Source organism: Zootoca vivipara, chromosome 1, assembly GCF_963506605.1.
Source record: "Zootoca vivipara chromosome 1, rZooViv1.1, whole genome shotgun sequence".
Taxonomy (NCBI): Eukaryota; Metazoa; Chordata; class Lepidosauria; order Squamata; family Lacertidae; genus Zootoca; species Zootoca vivipara.
The window spans coordinates 105,564,263-105,591,082 of record NC_083276.1 but is presented as its reverse complement, the minus strand read 5'-3'; the positions used below and the strand labels follow the sequence as shown (position 1 = coordinate 105,591,082).

At 40.3% G+C, this 26,820-nt stretch overlaps 1 protein-coding gene across 4 annotated transcripts in view; it reads left to right on the top strand.

Moving 5' to 3' along the window:
- Positions 1-26,820, top strand: part of CCDC148 (coiled-coil domain containing 148) — a 103,039-nt gene that overhangs the window by 5,838 nt on the left and 70,381 nt on the right. Inside the window, exon 1 of one of the 4 annotated variants that reach the window (XM_060280034.1) lies at positions 19,496-19,748. The exons of the other annotated variants lie outside the window; for them this stretch is intronic. Within the exon in view, the coding sequence (XP_060136017.1) occupies positions 19,622-19,748 (127 nt within the window). The 5' untranslated portion in view covers positions 19,496-19,621. Of the gene's footprint in view, positions 1-19,495; positions 19,749-26,820 lie in introns of those variants that run through there. 4 annotated transcript variants of the gene reach the window in all.

The window sequence follows — 26,820 nt, the reverse complement described above, 5'->3', positions numbered from 1 at the left end:
GCTTGCATGGGATGTGCTAGTGCATGTGTACATTTTTATGAGAGAGGAGCTGCCTCAATTTCACTTGGAATTGTAGACTTTGGTATGGCTCACTTTCTCTAATGATCTGTTGCTCATCGCTTTGAGATCTCTGCTGTGGTCTTTTGATTTGAAGCCTGTGATAACATTTGATTGCATTCTGTGGTTGTTATACACCACTTTGTCTCAGCTTTAGTATTCTCTCACAGGGCAACATGTAGGGATAATAGTAATGGACTATATTGTATGCCTGGGACCCAGGTGGCGCTGTGGTTAAACCACTGAGCCTAGGGCTTGCTGATCAGAAGGTTTGCGGTTCGAATCCCTGTGACGGGGTGAGCTCCCGTTGCTTGGTCCCAGCTCCTGCCAACCTAGCAGTTCGAAAGCACGTCAAAATGCAAGTAGATAAATAGAAACCGCTACAGCGGGAAGGTAAACGGCATTTCCATGTGCTGCTCTGGTTTGCCAGAAGTGGCTTTGTCATGCTGGCCACATGACCTGGAAGCTATACGCCGGCTCCCTCGGCCAATAATGCGAGATGAGCGCGCAATCCCAGAGTCGGTCATGACTGGACCTAATGGTCAGGGGTCCCTTTACCTTTATATTGTATGCCTAGTACACTTCCTGATCCATAGACAATCTAATAATGTTAAAAAACCAGGCATAAAAACCACATGTATATTAAAGTGAAATATAAAAACTATTTTTTTTAGAGCGCTAATAAAGTTAACATTTTTTGTGCACGCACCTAAGTTCCTGTTATTAAGTAGGGTAAAAAAAGGCCTTCCATCTAAGAGAAGTTGAGGCACTTACACTGCCTAATGCACCAAAAAGCATAGAAATTGTCCTTTAGGGTGTCCACTATAACTTCCATATCATGTACGCAGCAAATGGATGTCTACTGTCTCACATCTTGTATTTGTTTACAACTTAGCCTCTATGCACTTAAATTTTTTCCTGATCTTTCTCCTCTAATCCTACTGTTCTCCAAGTAGATCAGGGCATCATATGTGCTCTGGCCACCTAACTGCACACTGGCTCACTGCTTTTCCTATACAGTATACTGTCATCTGGGTTAGATTGAAAATGGGTTGTGTATTGGGGTGTGTGACAAGATTGATAAGCAGATTCAGAAAAGGGCACACAGCTGGGGAGAGACAGGCGCTGGGGCTAATGTCTCCATCAGGATAAAAGGAGCAAGATGAAGGAAAAGGTGGTTCTTGCATTTATGAATAAACATGTATGCCATGCATAAGAGTTCTCCACCAATGCTGTAATCTGTTCAGTTGCGGGTTGGTTCGTTGAGCAGCTGGCTGCCTGTAGCCCCCAAGCCACCTTACTACTATAGTGCTACAATGCCTTGCAATTCTGTTTTATGCCTGTCAAAATAGGTTGGGAGGTTTAATATTTCACACAGGGGTATATTGAATGTATAAGAAGGGAATAATGTGATAAATCTAGGGTACCAGAGTCTGTTAGTGAATGGTAGACATTAATAAACTGTAGTATTTAGATAATAGTTGGCATATGAGGGGGAAATGCAAGCTGCAGACCTGTGCCAAAAAAGAAATTCATAGGTTACCTTATGTGCAAACCAACCAGACTGGGCTAGCTAAATGCAGAGCCATTGAGAAATAATGGGAAGCCAGGTACTGGGCCCTTAAGGGCAATTGACAATGCAAAAAGTTATCCATGCCCTGCTCTGAGGAGTGGACAGAGACAGGAGATTTGGGAGGTTGCCAGGATGATGGCAGGAAGGGAGGCGTGATGTCACAGAAATATATTTCCTTTTTGAAATATAAAAGTGTTCTGGGAACAAAAAGTAGGTAGAACTCTATGCGGTGCTGGCTGAAGGAGTCCACTGAGACAGTGAGCCATGATTGATTGCTGCTTTTGATCTGAGCTTGCTGACGCTATGAGAGTAGCAGTGAGAGACACTCTTCACATATAATGTTCTGCACCCTCTCCAATGAAGGCGTTAGGTGTAAATATGTGTGAAATAAACCATATTTCTTAAAGACACTAGCTTCCTCCATGCCTCAATTTCCCCAACAGACCAGGGTGGATTTGATTTAAATCAAACTGATTTAAATCACGATTTAAATCACGATTTAAATCACTAGTCAGTAAGGCTTGATTTAAATCATAGTTGATTTAAATCATAAAGACTAATTCTTGCTGGTATAACTTTAATATGCAAGTAGATGAAGATTTCTAGAATAACAACTTTTCATATTAGTTTTTTTATCCCCAGTTTAATAGGTTAATCATTCATATTTGGACAACTTTACTGTTGTACTTAGGAAGGAGAAAAATAATCATTACCTTAATAATAACAATTTAAATAGATTTATTCAACTGAAACAATAACATTTCAGCAAATGTTATTTGCTTAAACAAACATCCATGTTTGTTAACTAATTTGGCTAAACAAAAACAAAATATATATATTTTAAGAAACTTAGACTGTCAGCCCAGCCTACACATGAAAAACTTAAATACTGTCCACTCCAAACAATCAGAAAAATATTGTTTCTATTCTATTCACTGAACTTCTTGAAACTTAGCACTGAAGGGGTTGCTTCTGTATTCATAGGTTTGTAGAACAATAGGATTAAGGTCTTTTTCTCAACTCTGTTCATGTTATAACATTTTTGCTGTGAAGAAGAGGCATGTGATCTCTGTTGAGTCAAATTCAGTTTTGAGAACTGCAAAAGTAAACCAAGCACCTGTGATAATATCTTGTAGGCAGAGAAACTGCCCAATAATCTTACAAAAACCTCTGGAAGAGCATGACATTGTGAATGGATTAATGGAATTTATTTACCCCCAAAATTAAACATATACAACCTTATACTACAAAATTAAAAAACTAATCTTTATTTCATGATGGAATAACCTTTGGATGGTAATATGTTTTCCTCAAAAAGCATTTTATTAAAAAAATCCAATTTAAATCAAAAAAATCGATTTAAATCAAAAAAATCTGATTTAAATCAAAAAAATCCGATTTTTTTGATTTTTTTAAAAAAATCATCGATTTTTATCCACCCTGCAACAGACAAATAACCCTGGGTGAGCACCTGGAACCCCCTACAATCTTGCTACCACTCGGCAGAGATTCGAGGTGGCGTGCAACTTTCATGGCACTATCTTTAAGGCAGGGGTGTGGAGTCTGCACCTCCCGATTCTGCTGAATCCCAACTCCCATCGCTCCTGACCATTGGCCATGCTGGCTGGGGCTGATAGAAGATGGAGCCACAGGTTCCTCGTCCCTGCTTGAAAGGGCCTGTAATGAAACCTCAGCTACTTGCCTGAGGTGACTGAGTCCTTTTGGGTGTGTCTCGTTTGTTGTATGTCTCTGTATACGTACGCTGGAGGGGAAGGAAATGTTTATAAGCTGCTCTGCCCTGCTGCGAGATGTCTGTATTTTGTGTGTGTCACCTTACTTCTAATAAAAGGGAAGCTATTCATGAACAAACTTGCTCTGCCAAGCGTTCACCCGAGAGCTGAATCTATTGGGGTGTGGAGGTCTGAGTATCCCACCCCTGCAACCCACAGGTAACAGCACATATAACTGCACATGATATACCCGGTATTGCTCAAGTTGGGGCTACCTCAACTATCTACTATCCTTCCTGCCTTGCAGTGATTGCTTTGAATGAGATAAGAGCCTCCCCCAGTTTGTTTTAGATATGCTCCAGCACCCCCTTTTCTGCGAGTAAATTCCATGGGATTTATTTTTGAGGAGATATGTATAAGATTCCACTTCTAGTCTTAATAATGCTTTTCATCAACTCCGACAAAACAGAATTTAGGCTGACAGGTCTATAATTTCCTGGATCTAGTTTTTTTAACTTGAAGTTATGTTGGTTGCGTGCCAATCGTTCGGTACTAAAGAGGCTGTTTTTAGTGATGCTGCATATTTTAGTTTAAAGATCAACAGTTTCACAATGCAGGTTTCCAGCTGCACCCAAAGGTGGGTGTATTTATGGAGGTGGCAGGAATCAAACTCTTAATTCTCATCTCAGATCCAAGAAAAGTAATTCTTACTTAACATTATTGCCAGCTTCAATCAGCAGCAGGAGATAAGCATTATAACAATCACAGTCCACAGCAACCCTTTCTGATGGCAATTAATGTGCCTACCAAGCAGCCTACCTGCCTGTTAATGCTGTGCCTCAAAGGTACACTGAGAATATTAATAGAATACTAAGGAGGTGAGCCATATAAGAAAGGAGCTGAAAATCTGAGATCCTGCATGCCTTGGAGATACAAATCTGTATGTATACACCATGCATGCAGAAAGAACGTTGCAATGTAAACTTTATTTGTTTCCTCTAGTTCAGGGTTTGGCAGACTTGAGGTTTGCTTTGGTTTTTACTAGGACCCCAAGATCCACTGACCAGAACCAGGTGCAAAATATCCCCTTAGAATGAAAGAATTCTGAGCTAAATAAGTCTTGAGTGCCAGAATTTAACTGGGCTCACATTTCTTCCATACAAAAATCCACTCTTGATTGCCCACCCCTGCACCACTACTGGTTTTCTTCTTCATTTCAACAGAATAATTGTGTATGTGTAAATAATTAATTTTGTTGCTAAACAACTTGGAGTCAGTAATCACCCAGAGAGATCTACAATTAGAGCCTGATCTGCTTTTTCGTTTCAACCACAAAACAGTTGAATTCAGTGGTTTTTACACTAGGACCTTTTAGCACTGTTGCGACAGTGTTTTTCTGTAATCAGCCAGCAGTAGAATTAAAATGATGAGTCCATGCAGCACTTAATAATGTTTGTTATATGACGACAGAGCCTTCTATAATGTTTACTTATGAGGAAGTCCTTTTCAGCAAAGGTTCCCTGCAAAGCTGCTTTCTTGTGGGCTCCTGTCACTAACTGGTTTGTTTAGATATGGCATTGCATTAGTGATGAATGATCCCGCAGTCAATTCCTACTCCAATCCCTTCTTCTTTTTTCTTTTTTAAAAAAGAGCAAAGTAGTGGTATTTATCAGTGGAAGGAAAAAAGAACCAGTAACTAAAGCCCCAGCTCCTATAGTTTGGATAATTGGAAATGAGTGTTTTTTGCATAGTTTGCTGTTTTGTGGTGGAATTTGTTATGGTACCCAAAACTATGGTTAGTGCTTTCTGTCCAAATTAGAATTGGAACACTGCAAACCAGTGCTGCTGCATCCAAGAAAGCCCACAAGTCATTCTGATCTTCCAAACCAGAGTTTAATGGATTGCCTAAGGCTGGCATAAGCAAACTCAGCCCTCCATATGTTTTGGGACTACAGTTCCCATCATCCCTGACCACTGGTCCTGTTAGCTAGGGATCATGGGAATTGTAGTCCCAAAACACCTGGAGGGCTGAGTTTGCCTATGCCTGGTCTAAGGACCAAACTAGACATGTAGATGTTCTCCACAAGTCTGTTTCTTTAAAAAAAATTAAATAGCACATTAGGAAACTGATTGGAACCTTGGTACATGGGGAAGGATTACGGTAGCTATTTCTCCCACATCATGGTCCTGATGAAAAAATTGCCCCTCAAACAACTATTTGCCTTGGGGATGAAGCTGGCATTGGTGACAATGGTAGCTTTCCTCTTGTGACAAATAACAGCTTGGAAATTAGGACCAAGGTGCAGGGAAAATGTTTAGCCCCCACCCCCACCTCTTTTCACATGCCCCTTTCCCAATCCTGATCAGGTTTGCCCCCTGCCCCCCTCTGCTATTATTTCTTTAAAGCATATATGAAATGCATTCACACATGACAGTAATTGTATCTTCCAGTTTGGCCCTGAACGCAGCCATTAAGTGGGCTTCACTGTTGCAAGGAGACTGTTCACTGTTGCCTCCAATCAAATGCTGCAACATAGAAAAACCACTTTTGAAAAAGTAAACCACTTGAGCATCTAAAATATCTACTATTTGCACAATCAGGACTGAGTTAAACTATGCCGAGTACTAATTTCCCTCTAGTTGCAAACTGTTGCTAATTAAGCGCCACTGCAGAATCAAGGTAGTCTTGTTCTGAAGGGCTCTGTGTGATAATGTTCCTATTCCCAATTATGCTCTTTTAATTTTCTCTTCTCCATCTTAACATCTCCTAAATGTATCCTCGGCTCATCTCTCCCTCTCCTTCCTATACAATACAGGCATATTTGTGCTGAAGAAATAATATATTTGGGGAAGGCCTTTAGTACTAAATGTACGGAAAAATAAATGATACGAAATATAATATTGTGACTATGACACAAATATATATAAATAATCCTGTGTCTAGATAAAACTATTTCCTAGCAATGCATTGCATAGATGCTTCAGTAGTATTTTGTCTTAATTTAGATACATGTCTTCTTTTTGTTTCATAATGGAACTATGCTGCTCGCTCTCTTAATATTGAAGGCACTGGCTTTACTGCACTGAATGGCAAAATGGTTGTAATTCTTTTTCCTCTCTGCAGAATGATGTCTCTGAATAGTAGGCTGAACGTTTGGATCAGTCCCCCCCCCCCAAATCGCTCTTCCTGATTTAGACTTCACCCGTATCTCCCTGAAAATAATGCAACATCCAATATGCTTCTTTGCTTCTCTATATATTTAACAAAAATACAAAACTACTTCCTTCCTGCTCCACTGCTCAGTCTAGTAAATTATTTTCATAACAATCACAGGATAAAAACATCCTGTATGTATGCACTCTTTTATATGCTTGGCTATATGTATGTAAAATGTGCATCTTCCAACTATTCTATTAATTGCCACCAATCTTGCATAAAGTAAATGTGGGCAGATGCACCTGGTTCTGCTCCACTGAGTTTTAGGAAGAATTGAATTATTATTATTTTTTACTCGTCAAAACCCTGAAGTTTATCACAGTGGAGTGGCGTCTGTACATCAGGGTTGGTGAAACCAGCTCCTGCCAGGGACACAGACCCAAAAATCACCTGTCAGACTATGGAGTGTATGGTGTATGTGTGTGGTGATGCACCACCACTATCATGGCAAGATAAAAAAGGGAGAAGACCCCCTTATCTTTCTTTGTGTATTGGTTTTGGTTGCACAGGAGATTATGGATCTACAGGAGATCACTATGGGAAAACCTGTTTTTACTGCTGGCTGCATAGATGTTGGTCCTACTGACATAGATGGAATTTATTTCCATACAAGTTTGCTTAGAATCTTAGCCAAAGCACTTAGGGCCAAAATGAGAGTCTGTAACAGATAATAGAATTTAACAGATGATGTTAGCAGAATATTATATTGGCACTGGGTAATAGTCTTGCTGCTGCTAGATAAACATCTTGGCATTGCTTTCCATTTATCAAAAACAAATTCTGAGGCACAGTCAAGGGACTCTTTGTCATGCAAGAAGCATTGCACTTCTACAGCAGGCTTGTGTTACAGTGACTTTATTTCTTTTACATTTAGTGACTGATGTAGATTTAATCATTTTATCTGATGGATGCCAATGCAGAAGAATGATAGTTGTTCACCCTACCATTATTGGAAAGTGCCTCCTCTCTGCAATAGGGAACAAAGAAAGTTATGTTTGGAATCAGTCAGCTGAAGGTCAGGTTACATATATTGGAAACAAAACAAGCCAAAACTTGGTTAGCTTTCTTTTGAAAAGGCAGTTAAATTTTCAGTGGTGTAAAGAGTGTGAGAAAGATCCACATGTGGGTGATCAGCATTATAGATATCACTGGGATCAGTGCTTTTGCTTTCTGACTAGGAAGTGGAGCTAACAGGTTGGCCAAACTGAATTCTACTGGTGGAGAAAGCTGTGAAAATTACCACTGCAAAAATTCAATATCTTGGCAAAAAGCCATTTATCTTTACTTGATGAGTCTTGCTGTTGAGCTTCCCCTTTTTGCACTAAGACTACGCCTGTTGTGACCCCCCCTCCCACCCCAAACTGAATGAAAGGCACCAAATTACATTATGGCAAGCTTACAGAGTTTCAGCACACTTGTACAGCAGGATGTCATTCCTGCCCCTGCCTGTCTGGAACTGCAAAAACAAGCATCTGACAGACACAATACATGATTGGTGGTCAGAGTTTTGGCACAGATTTCAATCACACTTCACAAAGTGCATAGGATGGTACATAACTGTACAGTCCCTTGGCCAAAGAAGTAGAGAAAGCTTCTTGTGTTGCTCCAGCAACTGATAGTTGGGAACTTATACTCTGTTTTGGGAGTATGTTACGAGGTGTGATCAATTCCCTGAAGGTTGACTTCATGGTTGGTCCATCTGATTAAGAGCAAGGGTCAAGTACCCTGCTTGCAGCTCTGAGGTTGTTTATTGCAGTGTTTCTCAACCTTTTTTGGGCCACGGCACACTTGTTCCGTGAAAAAAATCACGAGGCACACCACCATTTAAAAAGTTAAAAAATTTAACTCTGTGCCGCCCTATATTATAATTATGACTGTAAGAAACACTTGCCAAATACTGCTTTCCGGCGGGTCAGCGCTGCGTATTGGCGGCTGCCAGGCTCGTTTGCACTGAGCTTTGGGAAAGAGGAGGAGAAATATTGCTTTCTGGCAGGTTAGTGCTGAATATTGGCGGCCGCCAGGCACGTGACAATGCAAATCGCCCTTCTCGTCGCCGCACGTCGCGGCACACCAGCCAGCATCTCGCGGCACTCTAGTGTGCCGCGGAACAGCGGTTGAGAAACGCTGGTTTATTGATTGCCTCTTCCTCTTTGAGGATACATATATAATACCAAAGAAAAGACATTCTAGTCCTATGCCATTTATGTTCAGTGGGGGTTGCTCCCAAGTAAAGGTGCACTGTATTGCAGCCTGAAATTAAAATCCTTCTCCTCTCTTTTTCTGAATTAAGCCCTTTGAAAAGGACAAGCTTACTGTCTGCTACTGTCTAACTCTGAAATGCATGCATTTGGTCAGCAGAAATGGTTTGTATAGGGGTTTTGTAAAAAAGACAAAACCCCAGCTGAATTGCTTGATTCAAGTTAGCTTGGCAGACATGGGTGACTTCAGTTCCTGCTTTCACATACTCCCTTTCAAACCTTTCCTCTTATCAATGGACATTTAGACTTTTTTTAAAAAAAAAATGGGGGGGGGCTGTTTCAAATTTCATTGCACCAAAAGCTACTTATTTCAAATGTGCTCCTTTTTGCTAAAGGAACCATACAGATATTTGCTGGAGAAACCATGTGAGAACCTCCAATTTCATAATAATGTGCTATTATTTCATAAAAGAGATGAACTAATTCTTATTCATACTGTCTGAAAGAATTCCATAAATATTAAGTTGGTTGGATTTAAATGCTGACTGGATGTCGTAATTCTACATTGTGTTAGATTCTATTGAATTCAAAAGTAAACATGAGTAGAGACCAAAGGGCAGCTTCCGATATTTGAAAGCTATAAATGTCAGATTCAGGACATAAGAGCCTAAAAATACCTCTGTTAGATCAGTCCAAAGGCCAGTCTAGTCCAGCATTCTGTTTGCACAGTGGACAAGCTGAAGCTTATGGGAAACCCACAAGCAGAGTATGAGTGTAATAACCTATTCCCACACAATGGTCTTCAGCAACTGCTTCTGCTCCTGGAGATAATCTTGCAGTTATGAATATGACTAGTGGCCATGGAAAGCCTTATCCTCCACAAGGACTTCTATGATAAATGTTTTGATACTGGAGTATGTATCTGAGCTTCAGTAGAAGTGTACTGTATAATGGTTCTGCACCTAAACCTGGCCTTATGTAGGTGGTTCAATAGATAGAAGTACATTTTTAAAGCATATGAGTGATGTCTTGTTTTGGTCCTTGCTCACAGCATCCTGTGCTTATACAGTACTATTATCTTTTAAATTAACATAGCAAGAGCACTGCATCCATATATTTACATTTCCATTATTTGAATGGGTAGACCAATTAACAGACCCTTAAACCAGAACAAAAGGAACAGACAGCACAGGATGTCTTAAGTGTAATGCAGAAATGTTAAGCAACAAACCTTTTCAATAATCATCTAAACTAGGAAGAACACTAGTGGGCTTTGTTTCTTTTGAATTTTGTATAGATGTCCAACTAATATGAAATTTAGTCTTTGAAGGATTAAAAATAAGCTTAATAATGTTGCCATTTAATTGCATAGCAAAGTTATACTCTATTTTAATAGCTAGCATAAACCTATATTTAGTAAGAAGCTAAGCAAATGCTACCAATTAAAAAAAATTCAAAAGAAAATAGAGCTTTTTGACACAGCTTCATATTAAAGGTTTTAATAGTGGTTTTCTGCTTTAAAAAATGAGAGACAATGCAGTGTTCCTCAGATGGAAAAGACTGGTGAATGTATGTGACTACGAAACAGTGCTTATGTTACTGTTCTTATGTGCTATGTCTGATCATAGTTATGCCTCATTTGGTATGGGGATTTACAGCACAGTCTCTCCCGCTGACCCCAATAGGCATACGAAATCAAATGGGAAGAGATGTTTCCTAAGACAGTGAGATCTACTCCATTAAGTCTAATGGTTGAAAACCTTACATTGAATTGGGACCAGACTTGTAGCCAGTTAAGATGATGCTTGTTGAGTGGTATATGGTCCTGATGGTATCTCCCTGGGGTTGTTGGTGCTTCTTGGCATCCTTGAGCACTTATCGGTATCTTCATGAGATCCAACCACCACACACTACTTCCTTTCTCATGAGGTGGTGAGAATGAGAACTCTCTCCCCTTTTGGAGTTGAAAGAGCAACTGCCTATTACCTCCTTCAGATCTATGTGATTCTCAAGGCATGATCGATACCCAACTGAGCTGCCACTCTGAGCCTTGTAAATCATGTAGAGGTGAAAGAGGAAGTGAGAAGAGAGATTCTCTCAAGTGGAGAAAGTGGAGGGGGGAGGAAAATGAAGTGGTTTGTGACAGGAAGAATGGAGTGTCTGAAAGAGAGGGGAGGGTTGCATGTACACACACATCTTGGATCCAGTAAAACATCCTCTGGAAATTTATTCATTTCCCGATGCACACCATCAAATCACAGATCACATCTGTCTCCATTGACTTGACTGTCAAAATCCCAGATCTGGTGTTTTCAGCCCTGCCATGGTACAAAAACACGGATTTGTATGAATTATCATAATTTCTGCTATGGATTCTCACATCCCAATCATGTCACAGTTCATCTCTTTGTCCACATATATGCTCTGCAATTTGTTGGTAGTTTTGTTTTCCTTTTTATGGCCATCCTGTGTCCATGAGGATTCATGCCTTGGATAAATGTTTTTGTGGTGTTTGCATGCATGGGATCTTTGATTTTTATTGCGCAGTCTGCCAAAGTATTTTGATACTGTTGTTATGGAGGGGGGGACATGTAGAATCATGCAAATGCAAGAGAATTCATTTTAATCTACTGGATCTATTTTTCCTCAGGCCCTATGAAAAAGTTACTGCTCACCATGCAACATCAAATGCTTGTGAGTAAACAATAGGGTGAAGATGTGGTGCTGACCTACTAAGTAGTTGGTCAAGTGGTCTAATAATGGCCATACAGTACAGTACTACATAGATGAGATTCATAGTAGCAGTGGCTTGCAACTTTACAAGATGCACAGTATTAAATTAATGTGATACTGTATTAGGATTAGTATCACCCCTCCTTTACAAATTACACTTTTAATATTATATACTCTTTTCATTTTCTGTTAAGTATAATAAGCTATCAAATTAAACATTATATTAAAGGATATTAAAAACTACTTGCCTTCTATTCCCAACCCAGTTTAATTCCTGTTTAGCCCTAAAGTGATATTTTAGAATGGCATATTATTCAGTCGTAGAGACAACTTGCAGTGAGGTCACTCTTTACTTTAATGTATTGCCATGGAAATCTGGCATACAGTGATTGAAACTGGGTAATCTGATCCCGTCCTCACCCCCACAAGCTAATGTGAAATATTCCTTTTTTATTTCAGAGATTGCTTGATCATGCTCACAGGCAAAGTGTGTTGCATAATTTTAAAACCCTATAAGGAATCTGTCAGGGGGACTCCCTACAGGGAGCCTCCCCCCATCATCCTGACCAGCACTTTGCCCAGCGAGAGCGGTAGCAGCGGGTCAGGAGGAAGCGGAAGGGAGGAGGGAAGGCTCAGCGAGGTATCAGAGCCCCTGCACTGCTCTGGCCAACAAGTGGAAGAGGGAACACAGCTACTTCCGGCGCCCAAATTGAGGCGCGCGCCCAAACGCAGGTTTAGAGGGCGGCGTTTCAGGGTGCCCAAGCTATTATGCTGGCCCAGGAGCAGAAGAGCGCCATTGCCGGATTCTGCGAGTGACTAGGAGGTCATGTTTTCTGCTAGCTCTGCACTGTAAACAGTATGCACAATAAAACCCTTAAAGACAGAACGGACTGGAGCGTCTTTACTCGGGAGTAGCTGCAACAATCCCCTGACAGAATCCATCCAGTTTAGCCCAGTTCAGCCTTCTGCCTTTAGTGCATTTGGAACCAAAAGGAACTGAAGGTTAAACACTGTGCTTAAGTTTTGACCAAGAGCTGTGCTGCTTCTGTTTTTGTTTTTCCTCATCTCTTCTTCCACAACCTTCCAGCAAGCTGGCCTAGTAAGTTTTAGAAAACAGCAAAACACTTTAGTAGTTCTTACTTCAGATTACAGATATGAATTAATTCATTTATACTTGGTTTAATCCGAAGAACTCAATATTGGCAACAGTATCCTGTAGGGAATGTTCAAGGAGCAATTGAAGATAAGGCTGTACCACCCCCACATGCCAAAATTATAGGGCAAAATTCAACCTATTCATTCTATTGCACAACAGGGTTTTCCACATACAACCCCCCCCCCAAATGGCTCAGATTTGAATAATAGAGAACTGTAGAGTTGGAAGGGACTCCAAGGGTCTTTTAATCCAACCCCCTGCAGTACAGGGATCCTGCCTACAGCTGTCCCTGGGTGGGCTCGAACCACCAACCTGATGCATTAATCCATTGCACCACAGGTAGAATTTGGAGGACACGCAAAACAGGGCGCAGAAGGCAGCAGAGGCAAGGGTCATTCTGTCTAGCAAGTTGTTAGGCTTGCACAAATGGAACATTCAGAATAGTGTCATGTTAAATTCCATCCATAGTTTGAAAGTAAACAGTTCATTGCGTATTTGAGTTATATGTGCCTTTTGCATCTTTATGTATATTCTCCATATATCATGAGAATATACTCCCAAATAGTATTGTTGATTCCAGCTATTAAAAACAAACAAACCATACCTTTTAAAAACGTAGCCACCATAAATGTGTCATGACCTCACCTTAAGACCCATTTAAGGCCTACTTTTTAGTATGACCTATTGAAATCAGGGGGTCATCTTTCTGATAATCTATGATTAGGATTGAGCTGGAAAGACTAAAGAATGAAAAATAGCAATGGATTTTTAGCATAGTTTAGCAGCAAGCACACACACTTTCAGAAAGCCTGTACAAGTTTGCACTTGTATAACCAGCAGGAAATGTCTATATATTAAAAAGATGAGGACACATGCCAACTCGGACAAAAACATTATTACACACAGACACACAGGTGCTGATATTAATTCAAGAATGCTATGGGTGCAATATGCTCAAGGTACTTTTAGGTTCAGCCTTTATAATGGTTGCCTGAGGGGCACCTGTTGCAAAAAGTGCCTTCTTACTAATTTTGCCTGGTACAGGAGCTCTGCCCTTTCTTGGAAAAGGATGACTTCATCATTACTACCCATGTACTGGTTACAGTAATCATGAATTCATTATATGTGGGGCTGTCTCTGGAAAAGGTTTGGAAACTTCAAGTGACATGAGACATAGTGACTAGTTTATCCAAGGATTTGCATTGGCTTCCAATTTGTTTCCAGGTGTTGGAGTTTCTTCCCCTATAAAGTTCTAAATCTATAAAGATACCTTGTTCCAGGCGAACCTGGCTGGTCACTTATGTATTCTTCGGAAGATTTTTCACCTGCCTCCACATGCACAGCTAGGCTGGCAACAAACAGTCTGGGTGGGACAGAGCCTTTCCTGTGATAGCATGCTTTTTCTGGAACGCCTTCCCTAGACATACTCACAGACCTTCCTAGTTTTTTATCCAGGCAAATACTATTTTATTTTTCTGAGCTTCTCTCTGATGTTATCACCATCTGCTAGTTTCATGACTTTTTAAATAACTGTGGCTACTTAAAGTTTTGTATGTTTTTTTAAAATAAATCTATAATTATTTTAATGTTTTGTTTTTAAAATTTCTCTGCTGTAAGCCACATTGTACACATACAGTAGAAAGGCAGGATAAACATATATTAAATAGATGAAATAAAATAATAACACACCCTAAATAAATTCAGCTGTGAGGGAGCAATATTCTTACTGTCCCTAGAAAAAACATGGTCACAATGAGAATCAATATGGTTAATTTGGCAGCACATACGTTTCTGTGTTCTCCTGTTCGGTGTCTGGTTTTATTTTTATCCTTTGTATTTGTAAGCTGTCCTTCCCAGGTGGCTATCAATTCCCTAGATTCTTTTTCTCCCTCAGCTACCTAGAAAGAATTATTATACTCCGAAGGCCTAAAAGAGGCAGTGTCAGGTATATAAATAGTTATTAGGAGAGTGACTAGTTAAGAGAAAAGTGAGTAGTTAATCCCAAATAATTTTAGCTGTCCCTTTACTATTTTACTCTTTCTCAAGTTCTTCAGAACACGCCCTCTAATAAACCTTTCAGAATGTGGAAGGTGGACTCTTTTCAGATCTGCATTCAAATTCTAGATTCTGCATTGGGTTGCAGCAGGAGCAGCTAATGTACATTGGTCCGAATGCTTCATTGCCCTCTAAGGGATGCATTTCAGCACGCACACACACACACACACACCACATGACATACAGAAGCTCCTCCCACTTCTTTGCTGATTTGTGGATCACTAGAAGAGCAGGAGTTGGGTGCTGGGTATCCTTCCCATCATGGCATTGGGCTGGATAGAGAGAGGTTTAAACCTCTCAACTCAGGAAATAGGCATTCTCAGGAAACAGGAAGGACCATTCAAGTCTGCTGTCATGCTTCCTAAGTATTTGGCTTTTGCTAGCACTTGAGGGAACATCAGAACAGCTTGGAGTGTTTCTTGCTGTTTCCTGAATGCTCTGATCTGCTCCTCTGTGCTGATACCATCATTGATGGCACTAGTAAATTGGTTTAGGGGCTGGTGGGCCTTTTGAAAAGCCTGAGTTAGCTGGATCAGCCCCTTGGACCAGAAGTTCACTTATGCTGGGTTACAGGGAGACTCATTATCTAAATGGGTGACATTTTTATTATAAGTTGCTTCCACCCCTTGAGTTTGAAATGAAGCCTTCAAGCTGGGACTCTGAACACCATCACAGTATTCTTTTTTAAGATGTGTATCAACCTGAAAATAGAAATCAAATTGATTTTGCTTTGTTCACCATTTGTTATGTTACACTTTCTCATTATTGAAGATTAAATAGGAGTCAAGGACAAACTGTTTGTTAACGCTTCTTTGGAGAATCATTTAATGCTTTAATACTTTAGTGAAGTTTTAATGTTGCATTTAGCTAAAAGATGTGACAAAGCACCAGTTTTGCTGTAGGCAAAGGAAGGGGTAGGGCTGGGGTGCCAGTATACCTTAATCTTAAACAATAATTCCAAAATTGCTGAAGACAATTGGCATGCTAAGCTGCATTTACAACCATTTTGCCTCCACCTCAGGTTTGTTCTGACAAGCAAAAACAACTAAGTGTTTTGCAGCTCTTTAAAGGCTAACAGATAACTTGTTTTGAGCTCAGCCCATCTCTGATTATGATGAATGAGTCTGTCACTTTGGTTTTGCTAAAATATTGTCTGGTGGGGATTAGGGATTTGACAAAAGAACTTCAATGTTTCTTTTTTGTTTCTAGCCTTTTGAATGTGATGCCCCCCAGAGCTGCTGGTGGGGGACACAGTGAAACAGTTTATAGCCAAGTTTGACTTTAGGGGGAATGAAATTGAGGGACGTAGTCTGGAGATGTGCGTCACCCTAGGTTGGATACTGTTAAGCATTGGAGCTGTTTCTGGCACTCTGGTTCAGAGGTAGTGAATATGTGATCTGTTGTAGGAGTATATATTTGTTTCTACTATGCTCTGCTTGTAAAATATATATTTTACACACCCAGGATGTGCTGCCCCTTGAAACTTTTCACTGCCCTGAAATGCGGATTGTCAATATTGTAGTATAAGCTCTGACCCATGAAAGCTGATGGCACACTATATTAGTCTTTAAAGTGCCATGAGACATGCTTATACTTTTTTTCTTTCTTGCAGCGAGCTAAAATGTCTATTCTCCCTGGATCTTGTAAAAAGGAAGCCTGGGATTAAGTGAATAAAAGTATATTAAAAGTGTTTTGACATTTTGAAGTAGAGATGCATTTGCAATATGCAGATCTATTCATCACTCACTAAGAGAATTGCTTATGATGATACTGCCAGACCGCCCCTCCCCCCAATAATTGTATGATAGTGGCAAATTGTCAGCAAATCGTGATTTAGAAAATTGCATGGCTAAACAGCCAGCAGAATCACATAATACAAATCTTGCTGCGCTATAACACTCCACACATCAGGTGAGGGGGGAGAGTTGTGTATACAGTGGTACCTTGGTTTACGAACTTAATCCATTCCGGAAGTCCATTCTTAAACCAAAGCGTTCTTAAGCCAAGGCGTGCTTTCCCATAGCAGCGGGGGGACTCAATTTACAAATGGAACACAGTCAACAGGAAGCGGAACATGTTCTTATTCCAAGGCAAAGTTCATAAACCAAAACACCTACTTCTGGGTTTGGAGCGTTCTTAATCCAAGTTGTTCATAAACTAAGCTGTTCTTAAACCAAGGTCCCACTGTATATACTTAAAAAAAAAAACCCTCCCTGGCTTGAAACCTTCTCCCACATACAATATGTGCAGAATATTGTGCTCTTTATTCATGAATTTGCACCCCACCTTTTCAGTGTTTCTGTTCTCAGAATGTCTTAGGATAGCACTAGAGCAATCCACCTATAACAACGAAACCCATCATATTAAAACAGAAGTGAAGTGTTCGGCTGTGAATCTGAAGTGGTATAGTTCAGTAAGAGCTGCATGCTACACTTTGCTGATTATATAGTTTGGCTTTTTCTCTGGAGCTTCCAGGGGTTTCTCTGGTTAGGTCAATATTACAGTTTATACTGATCTAAATATTGTGTGTGTGTGTGTACGCATGCGCACCCACCCACACCTGCACGGAAACTTTTGTTGAGATAACATCCCAGATTAAGACAAAGGGGGAAAATTATTTCTCGCACAATTGCCAGTCTACTATGGGTCAAGCTATAAAGCGCATTGACTACCCCCCCTTTTTTTTTTAAAAAAAGCATGCTTTAAGTACTGCTACTTTTCCTTAGAAAGGAAAGCAGCTACTCAACACATTCGCAACGGTGTCAGGCCTGCGAGTAAACTTTGCGAAATCAGAAGCCATGTGCTTCAACACTCCTCCCCACACCCAGAAAGAACTCACTAATATCACCAAAATAAAACTCTGCCACACCAAGTTCAGATACCTAGGGGTACAAATAACCAAAAATCTCAACAAATTATACCTACACAACTATAAACCCTTGTGGCGACAAATAAACAAAGACCTGAAGAGATGGGACAACATGAATTTCACCCTCTCAGATAAAATAGCAATGATCAAAATGATCACCCTCCCAAAATTAACCTACTTATTCCAAACCCTCCCAGTCTGGATCCCCCCAATTCAACTCCGCAGATGGCAGAGAAAACTGCAGTCCTTCATCTTCTCACATAAAAAACCAAGAATAAGCACCAAATACCTGCACCTCCCCACCTCACAAGGAGGATGGGGAATCCCTAACATAGAAACATATTACAGGGCCAATCAAATACGACATATAATCCCGTATATACTGGAAGATGAGACAAAACAATGGATACACTTAGAGAGAGACACAATTGAGAATATCAGCACCACAGCATACCCATTCCTCCCAAACAAACTAAGAAGGATCCCCACAACACTTAATAGGTACACACAAACCATGTTCAAAGCATGGAAAACAGAAACGGACAAACTAACCCCAACCACATCCCCACTACTACCCCTGGTCTACCATCCATTATTCCACCAGGCAGCACAAAACATCCAAACTAAAACTTGGCAAACCAAAGGCCTATATCGCCTAACAGACTTCTATAAAAATAACATACCTCTGACAACACGAGAAATACAGGATAAACTAGAAGACACCCAAATACCCTGGTTAGCACAACACCAATTACATGCCCTCTTAAACAAGCCAGTAATAAAATCAGCAGCAACAAGACCCCTGACACCTTTTGAAAACCTCCTTCTAACGACAAAGGGTCACGGCAAAGGGATGGTATCTGCAATATATAAAATACTGCTCCAAAATTCCACAAACTCCCCAGACGCAATAAAAAAACAATGGGAAGAAGATATAGGCTATGAAATCAACCCCACTCAATGGACCAGAATGTGGTCTACACCCCCATTTAAATCCATATCAGCAAAAAGGAAAGAACTCACTCTGAAAACCATCTACAGGTGGTACCTAACACCACGAAAACTAGCACTAATACGCCCAGGAACCTCATCAAAATGCTGGAGAGGATGCACATCAACAGGCACATATTTCCACATGTGGTGGGAATGCCCCAAAGCCCAACAATTCTGGAGAACAACCGTAAGAGAAGTAGGTAAAATAACCCAACAAACATTAGAACTTACCCCAGAACTGGCCTTGCTAAACATCTTCCAGGACAATAATGCCCACCTACATCACAAAGAACTCATAACCCACTTACTCTCAGCTACCAGAAACACCATAACCAGACACTGGAAAGACCTGGCAGGAGTAAACATGGACCAATGGTACCAGACGGTATGGGAAATAGCCCTATTAGAAAAATTAACCAATAAGTTGAAATTGACACGGGGTCAAATAGAAGAAGACGGCTTCACCCCAGTATGGTTCCCCTTTATCACATACACAGCGCAACAAGACAACGACAGAAATCCACCAACAGCATACAAATCAATATGGCTAACCTGACCCACCCACCCTACTCACATAAAACAGACCACCACAGCCAACCACAAAAGAAAACTATATCCTAGGCCAACCCCAACAACTCTCACCATCAAAGGAAAACAAATGCACAACAAAGAACCTGCACAACCGATGCTGACAACCCCCCCCCAACACACTTTAAGTAAACTAGAAACATTGTCACACTACCCCACCCCCTTCCCTTATCTACCGCTCTCCCCCTTTTCCTCCCCAATGTCTCAACAATTGAAACTGATCTGTAAAAATGCTATGAGAGACACTGCCCATGTCTTTGTAAACTGAGAAAACCTTTAATAAAAATAAATTTAAAAAAAAGAAAGGAAAGCAGCTGTTTCTGTTGCAGAGATTGTGATTCCACAGTAAAACAATAAATAGGAATCTCCCCTTCCTTCCCCTGCATCTTCCATTTTCGCCTTCAACCTGTGTAAAACCCAGGTTGTTTTTATTGGGAGGTTTTAATTTCTGAATGGAAAGTAAAACCAGCTTTATCCCTTATTTTGTGTCGTTTCCAGTGCCTGTTGCTGCAAACTCGACTGATGGAAAGACGGGACTCACTCCCAAGGTCCTTATTAAGGTCACAGCTTTCATATTAGGTAAAAACCTCTTGTTTCTAAGCATAAAGATAACAACACAGCTGAGAGCAATGCATGGGATCTCTACACATTCACAGTCACATTTCCCACACTTACTTCCCTCCACCTACCTCACCTGTTTTTGAGTATCCGCTGGGAGGCCAACATCTGCAGCTACTTTTTTACTTTATAGCAACATTGGCCATAGGTTCAACTGAAGTGTTACATTTATGCCTACTTCATTCCTGATCTAGGGCACTGTATAAGTGGTCTTGCTTCCTTTTCGTCTGTTAGATGTAGCTGGAGAAAGCTTTGAATGAGTCTTATTTATTCTTTAAATGTTGGGTTTTATTGCTTAGAGACTGAAGCAAACCCCCCCCCTCCAAAAAAAACTATGAAGTAGCCCACTCACTGCTCAGCTTGTCTTTTTCAGCGGAGGCGATCTTCTTTTAGCTAATTGGACTTGGTCACGCATGTGAAGTTACTCATGTGTAGTACAGTATGCCAGTCTAATATCCGACCCTGCTTATGAGGTTGCTGTAATTTATGCAAGAGTGACAATGTGCAGCACAGTGTCCTGCCCTGCTGTTTTATGGCTGTCGTTTCTGAGGGGAAAAGTAATAATTACAACAATGCCATCGCCATGCATATATTATACATATAAGCGTATGTGGATTGTTGGTCTCTTTTAAATTTAGCTTCTTTTCTGACCTGTGAGTGCTTAATTGCACATTTCCGTCTGGATTGCATGAACTCGGTTTCTTTTAAGACAACAGAATGTGAGGTAACTGGGCGCCTTATTCATAGGACAGGTTCCTTTTTAAAACCGGGTTTTTATTTTTAAACCCCATGTTCATGCCTTATAAGCTACTGCACCATAAGTTCAAGTATTTGTGTGATACTCCCAGCATCCTGAGCCTACTAGGAATGGAAGAATCTGTCAATTTCAGTTCTCTTGTCATCTCATTTTCCCAGTCTTAAATTCCACATTCCTACCAAAAAATGATTTTTCTTTTTTTTAAATTCTCAAGAAAATTCTTATGCCTTTTGGGGTAAAAATGTACTAGTAAACACATTTTTGTATGTAGTTTTGACTGCTGTAACACATTTTGCAACCACATTATCCTGCTATAATGCATTTTAAAGTTATTTCCACTATTATATTCATTTTTACTTAATGTAAAATGTAGCCATTTTACTGCATTTTTAACAAGTGTCTTGTTACTCTGACTTGGCGTCAGAGGAGGGCTCGCTTAACCTCTGTTTGCCCTATGACAACTGTTTGAGTCAGAGGGATTTGGCTCAGAACTCCTGCAGCACTAGATTTGAATCTGAAAGCTTCTCCTAGGCACTACAGTCACCTCTAAATCATGCTAAGCATACAATGAAAATCCATCTTTTTCCCCACTCTTGATTGCAAATGAACAGGATAGTGTATTATGAGGTACCTAACTAAAGTGATAGAGAAAATACTGATAGATTTAATGTGTAAAGGTAGCCTAACAAATACATTTGGTAGGTAAGAACTTGTTAGCATTTCAGAAGAGATTGTATTGCACTTTTTCATTGCATTGGTAACAAGTTTTCGTACAAATTTATATCATAATAACAATGGATCAGATTTTTGTTAGCGGACCTTTATTTCTACCATTTTCGTATAGCAGTGAGATTTTCAGTAGTCTATTAAAAATCCAAAACGAGAGCCAATAATTCTAATACTGATTAACCTAACCAAAGAAGCTAAGTATGAAATTTCATTCAGTTTTGAGTTTTCTGTAGGATAGAACTCTGGTGATAATGATTATAGCCTCTTTGCTAAGGCTAGTGAATTCTAAATGAAATCATCATTACTTAAGATTGTATCAGACCAGAAGTTAATTCCTCTGAAGTACTCTTTGCAATGAAGTTGTGGCCAGTGTGGGCTTTGCAAGGAATTGCTTAAGGATTAAATTGCAAAATACATTTGGTACCATAAATGGAGAAATTACTAGGACTATGAGCAAAATGGTCTTTCAAGTATATCTTGCAAAGAAGAGAGATAAGTACAGTTTAAGAACAAAGTATGTTAATGCTGGGCCAAAAGGTACTTTAAAGCTATTACCAAACATGTTGAGACTAAAACAGAGAATTCAGTCCTGTTGGTGAACTGGGTATAAATTAACTCTTTACAATGGGTTTAAAATACCTAAAGAAGTAAAACGTGCTGCAACTTTGTTTCTTTCATAAGAAATCAGGGAGATTCTTTATGTTCTAAACATCTCAGTTAAGTTAATCATTATGTGTGGAAAGGTCTCTTCAAGCTTTGAGATAAATTACAAAATAAAAGGTGACATTTCCCAAAGCACAGAAGTCATTTATAAACATGATCCCATGCTTATAGGACTGTAATTACAATTAAGATTATACGTGTTATAGTGGAGGGTGAGGAGGCTTATTATTAAAAATGGGTTTATATGTTATATATTGAGAGACACTGTGAATTATTGTTGTATTTGGTTGGCTTTGCCATAAACCACTCCAAGTTGCTTAATTGGAAAAAACTAAAATTCATATGGACGTTATTACTGTCACAAGTTTATGGGGAAAACCCATTCACTGCCAGTACCAAGAACTGTTTTGTGGAAGGAAAATGTTTTAGGTGAATTCCTGAAAGTATTTGCTCAGTTCCACATTTATTGTGACAAACATATCTGCTGCATGCACTCCAGTTCTGTTCTTCTGTTCTGCTGTTTCCTTCAGCAAATAAGTAAAATGAGGATTGGCATACCCAGATGTACATCCGTGGTAACTCTGGTCCAATCTGGGTTCCAATATGTATACATACGGTGTTTAAAGCTGCACGTACACACTTGGGTTGAAATAACTAAATTCAAAGCCAGCAGCCAAAGTTTGAAACAAAATTGTTTTTGCTGATCATTGAAATACAAAATGTATTATGATAGCACTAATTTTTGTTGCTTAGTCGTGTCTGACTCTTTGTGACCCCATGGACCAGAGCACACCAGGCACTCCTGTCTTCCACTGCCTCCCGCAGTTTGGTCAGACTCATGTTAGTAGCTTCGAGAACACTGTCCAACCATCTCGTCCTCTGTCGTCCCCTTCTCCTTGTGCCCTCAATATTTCCCAACATCAGGGTCTTTTCCCGGGAGTCTTCTCATGAAGTGGCCAAAGTATTGGAGCCTCAGCTTCAGGATCTGTCCTTCCAGTGAGCACTCAGAGTTGATTTCCTTAAGAATGGATTGGTTTGATCTTCTTGCAGTCCATGGGACTCTCAAGAGTCTCCTTCAGCATCATAATTCAAAAGCATCAATTCTTCGGCAATCAGCCTTCTTTATGGTCCAGCTCTCACTTCCATACACTAATTAAAATCCAGCAATTAAACTTTTCTCTCTCTAGAGATCACATATGCCAGAGGGCCCTTTTGAATGATGAGGGAGTGCTGGGAGTGTGACATGACACAAAATGGCAGCCAATGGTGGAGTAGGGCATACTGCAAAATGAGAGAGAGTGCAGTCATGGTGAAACTTTCCCCATAACAATGTGAGAAAAGTCTTAACCTGTTTAATTTTTGCTTAGCAAATAAGACAGAAGCAGGAAAAATGCATTAAAGGCAAGGGAGACCCATTGCCTCATCTCCAAATAACTCTCTCACCAGTCATGGCTCTCACTTCACATATTGGCTAAAAACACAGACAGGAAGGAGCGACCATACTGGCTTATTTCACATAAATTACTTAGAAGAGTACATTTCACTTCACAGAATCATAGAATAACTTTATAGAATAATGCGGGACGCGGGTGGTGCCGTGGTCTAAACGACTGAGCCTCTTGGGCTTGCTGATCAGAAGGTCAATGGTTCAAATCCCTGCAACGGGGTGAGCTCCCATTGCTCTGTCCCAGCTCCTGCCAACCTCGCAGTTCGAAAGCACACCAGTGCAAGTAGATAACTAGATAATGGTGTGGCAGGAAGGTAAATGGCATTTCTGTGCACTCTGGTTTCCGTCATGGTGTTCCGTTGCGCCAGAAGCAGTTTAGTCATGCTGGCCACATGACCCAGAAAGCTGTGTATGGACAAATGCTGGCTCCCTCGGCCTGAAAGCAAGATGAGTGCCTCAACCCCATAGTCGCCTTTGACTGGACTTAACCGTCCAGGGGTTCTTTACCTTTTTTAACTTTATAGAGTTAGAGACTTTTTAAAAAAAGTAAAGCTCAGAGTCTGGGGCCACTAGGTGTACCTATGAAGGCCTTCATGGGTGCTAGGTTGACAGCCATTGTGCAGTAAGTGGAAATGGAGATGCTGAGTTTTGATGGCTATGTAACCAAAATGGGACCAATGAAAAGCAAAAGGGAGGTGTCAGCATGCTTGGGGGAAACCCAGTGTTTTCAGAAGTAGAAAAAAAAATCGAAGAGTTCTATGAGGGCAAAAATCTAAAAATAGATAAGTGCAAACTAAGCATGTTCCTTGGCCCCAGAATGTTGGGAAATACATGGCAAAACTGGGTTGAAGAAACTAAACGGAATTATCCTGATAGAAGGCATGGCTTGGCAGTTGGAATCATAAGCAGGACCACACCACACTGTCACTTTATGTTGCAAGTCCCACTTGTAGTATTCTATTTCCTATACAGTGGTACCTCGATTTTTGAACGTCCCCGTTGCATAATGTTTCGGAACTCAAACGCCAAAAAGCCAGAAGTAAATGCTTCCATTTTCAAACGCACCTCAGAAGTTGAACGGCTTCCGCTGAGGTACCACTGTATTTTTCTCAATTTTCTCTGTAAATTTGCAGACTGCCCTTTGCACCTCGGTTTTCAAATGTTTCAGAAGTCAAATGGTATTCCGGAATGGATTACATTTGAAAACCGAGGTTCCATTGTATTGCATATTTATTCTTTAATCCAGCCAGAATTATACAGACATATACTACAGATAGAATCACAAGCACATGCTTACAAAATTCCAAATTAAATTTGCCAGCTGTATTTCAGTGATGGTCCTCTTAAACAGCTTTATTTATCTTATTTATCTTACAGCACTGTATCATGATTGCAGCTCACAGTGAGAGACCATGTTTTAGTCATACAGTATTTTCCTTTTATGTTGGCTTCTGCCAGAAACAACACCCTGTAGTACTACGTCCTCTGTCCTGTTCGAAATCATGACATGGTGACATTACGCTGCTTGTTTCTCTTTCAACTTTCTCAGTGGTTGCAGCTGTTCGTGAGTGAACTCTCAGTGGTGCTGTCATGCCATGTGTTATGCAGTCTTATATGTTACAAGGGAAGGGACGTAGACAGGGGCTAGTGTTTCTAGTAGCATCTATGAACCCTCCATATCATGTAGTTCTGGTTTGATGCTCTGATATAATGAGAACTTGTTCCTAATAGGCAGTGCTATTTATCTAGAAAAAGAGGTGCTCACCATGAACACCTCCCTTGTTCTCTTATGACGTAATGGTGCTCCTCTGAGAGGTGCTAGAACTGAGTTCTGGTGAGTTCCGGCTGAAAAAAAGCCCTGCTAATAGGGACTTTAAAAACCATTGAAAGTGTTCACCAGGATCTGTCAGAGTAGTTCCATTGCACAAACAGAAGTCCTTATGCTCATAGACCTCCCCCTACTTTCTCTCTTCCTGCGCTTCCCCATGCCCCCCCCCTCAAATCTGCTCGGCAGACTTGGCAAAATCCCTAGAACACCTTCAGGGAGTGTGCTGAGAAGGCAAGGGAGGGAAAGTTCTGTTGCGCAGCCACCAGCCAGAAGTCATTTTGCAAATGGAACAACTTCATTTATACTGCCCATTGGTTTTGTCACATGACTTAATAAGAGTGTGAACTGCTTTTCATGTCTGAATTATTGAATCACAGGCCTGTCACTCAGCTACCCATGCTGCTGTAAGTATAGAGGTTACAGTCATACCTCGGTTTAAGTACGCCTCGGTTTGAGTATTTTCAGTTTAAGTACTCTTCGGACCTGTCTGGAATGGATTAATCCACTTTCCATTACTTTCAATGGGAAAGTTCACTTCAGGTTAAGTATGCTTCAGGTTAAGTACAGACTTCCGGAACCAATTACACTCATACCTTGGGTTAAGTACGCTTCAGGTTGAGTACTCCACGGACCCGTCTGGAACAGATTAATCCACTTTCCATTACTTTCAATGGGAAAGTTCGCTTCAGGTTAAGTACAGACTTCCGGAACCAATTGTGTTTGTAAACCGAGGTACCACTGTACTCCGACACAGCTCTCTGTGAAAGCAAAACCCATATTCTTTATACAAAATACTTGTGCAATGCTTAGTGACCATCAAGGTATTTTAAAAATTACTCTGAATATGGTCAACACTCAGGTGAGGGAGCACTCCTTTAAGGTTTCCTGTTGGAATTTCCTCTTCCTGCCACCAGCTAAGGACTGGAAAATGTATCTATACAAGTCAACGGCAAGCCATCTATTGTTACATTGTCGGTGAGGAGCTTGCCAACTAGCAAAGCAGCAGAAAGACACGAGTGTGTGACACGTTTCACATCTAATCTTTCTAAGGAATTCTGAGGTCGCTTTGTGCTCTTTCCCATCCAAATGGGATTTAAAGTTGGTTTTGAGTAGAGTTAAGATTTAATTATTGCACAGATTTTATATTTGAATATTCTTATTAGCATATAAAGGATGACCTACAATAGAGCAGCACAGAACATCTGTTTCATTGGCTCAACCTTTAAACTTGCAGAATTATAATGGGTCCTGTTTGCCATCTGGCCAGCTTTAAACCAGCCTAACCAAAGATTTTTTTTTCTAAATCCAGCTAATTAATTTTAGTTCGGTCTCTATCCTTGGCAATGAGGAATTTGCTATAAAGCTTATTTAAATATATTAGCAAATGCAGATGAGATATGATCTTGTTCCTTTTAGGGGAGTTGGCAGGCTTGCTGTTAGCAAATAAGGGTTTTACTTGTAGCATGTGGGAGAGTTGTCACTTTCTCTTTGTTTTACATTGGCACTATCTACTTGAGATTTTTTTTTAAAAGCTAGGTGTGATCAGAGGTAGTTATTAGAGAATATTATGTACAAAAGCCAGCAATTTAGATAATTGCAAAAAAAAATG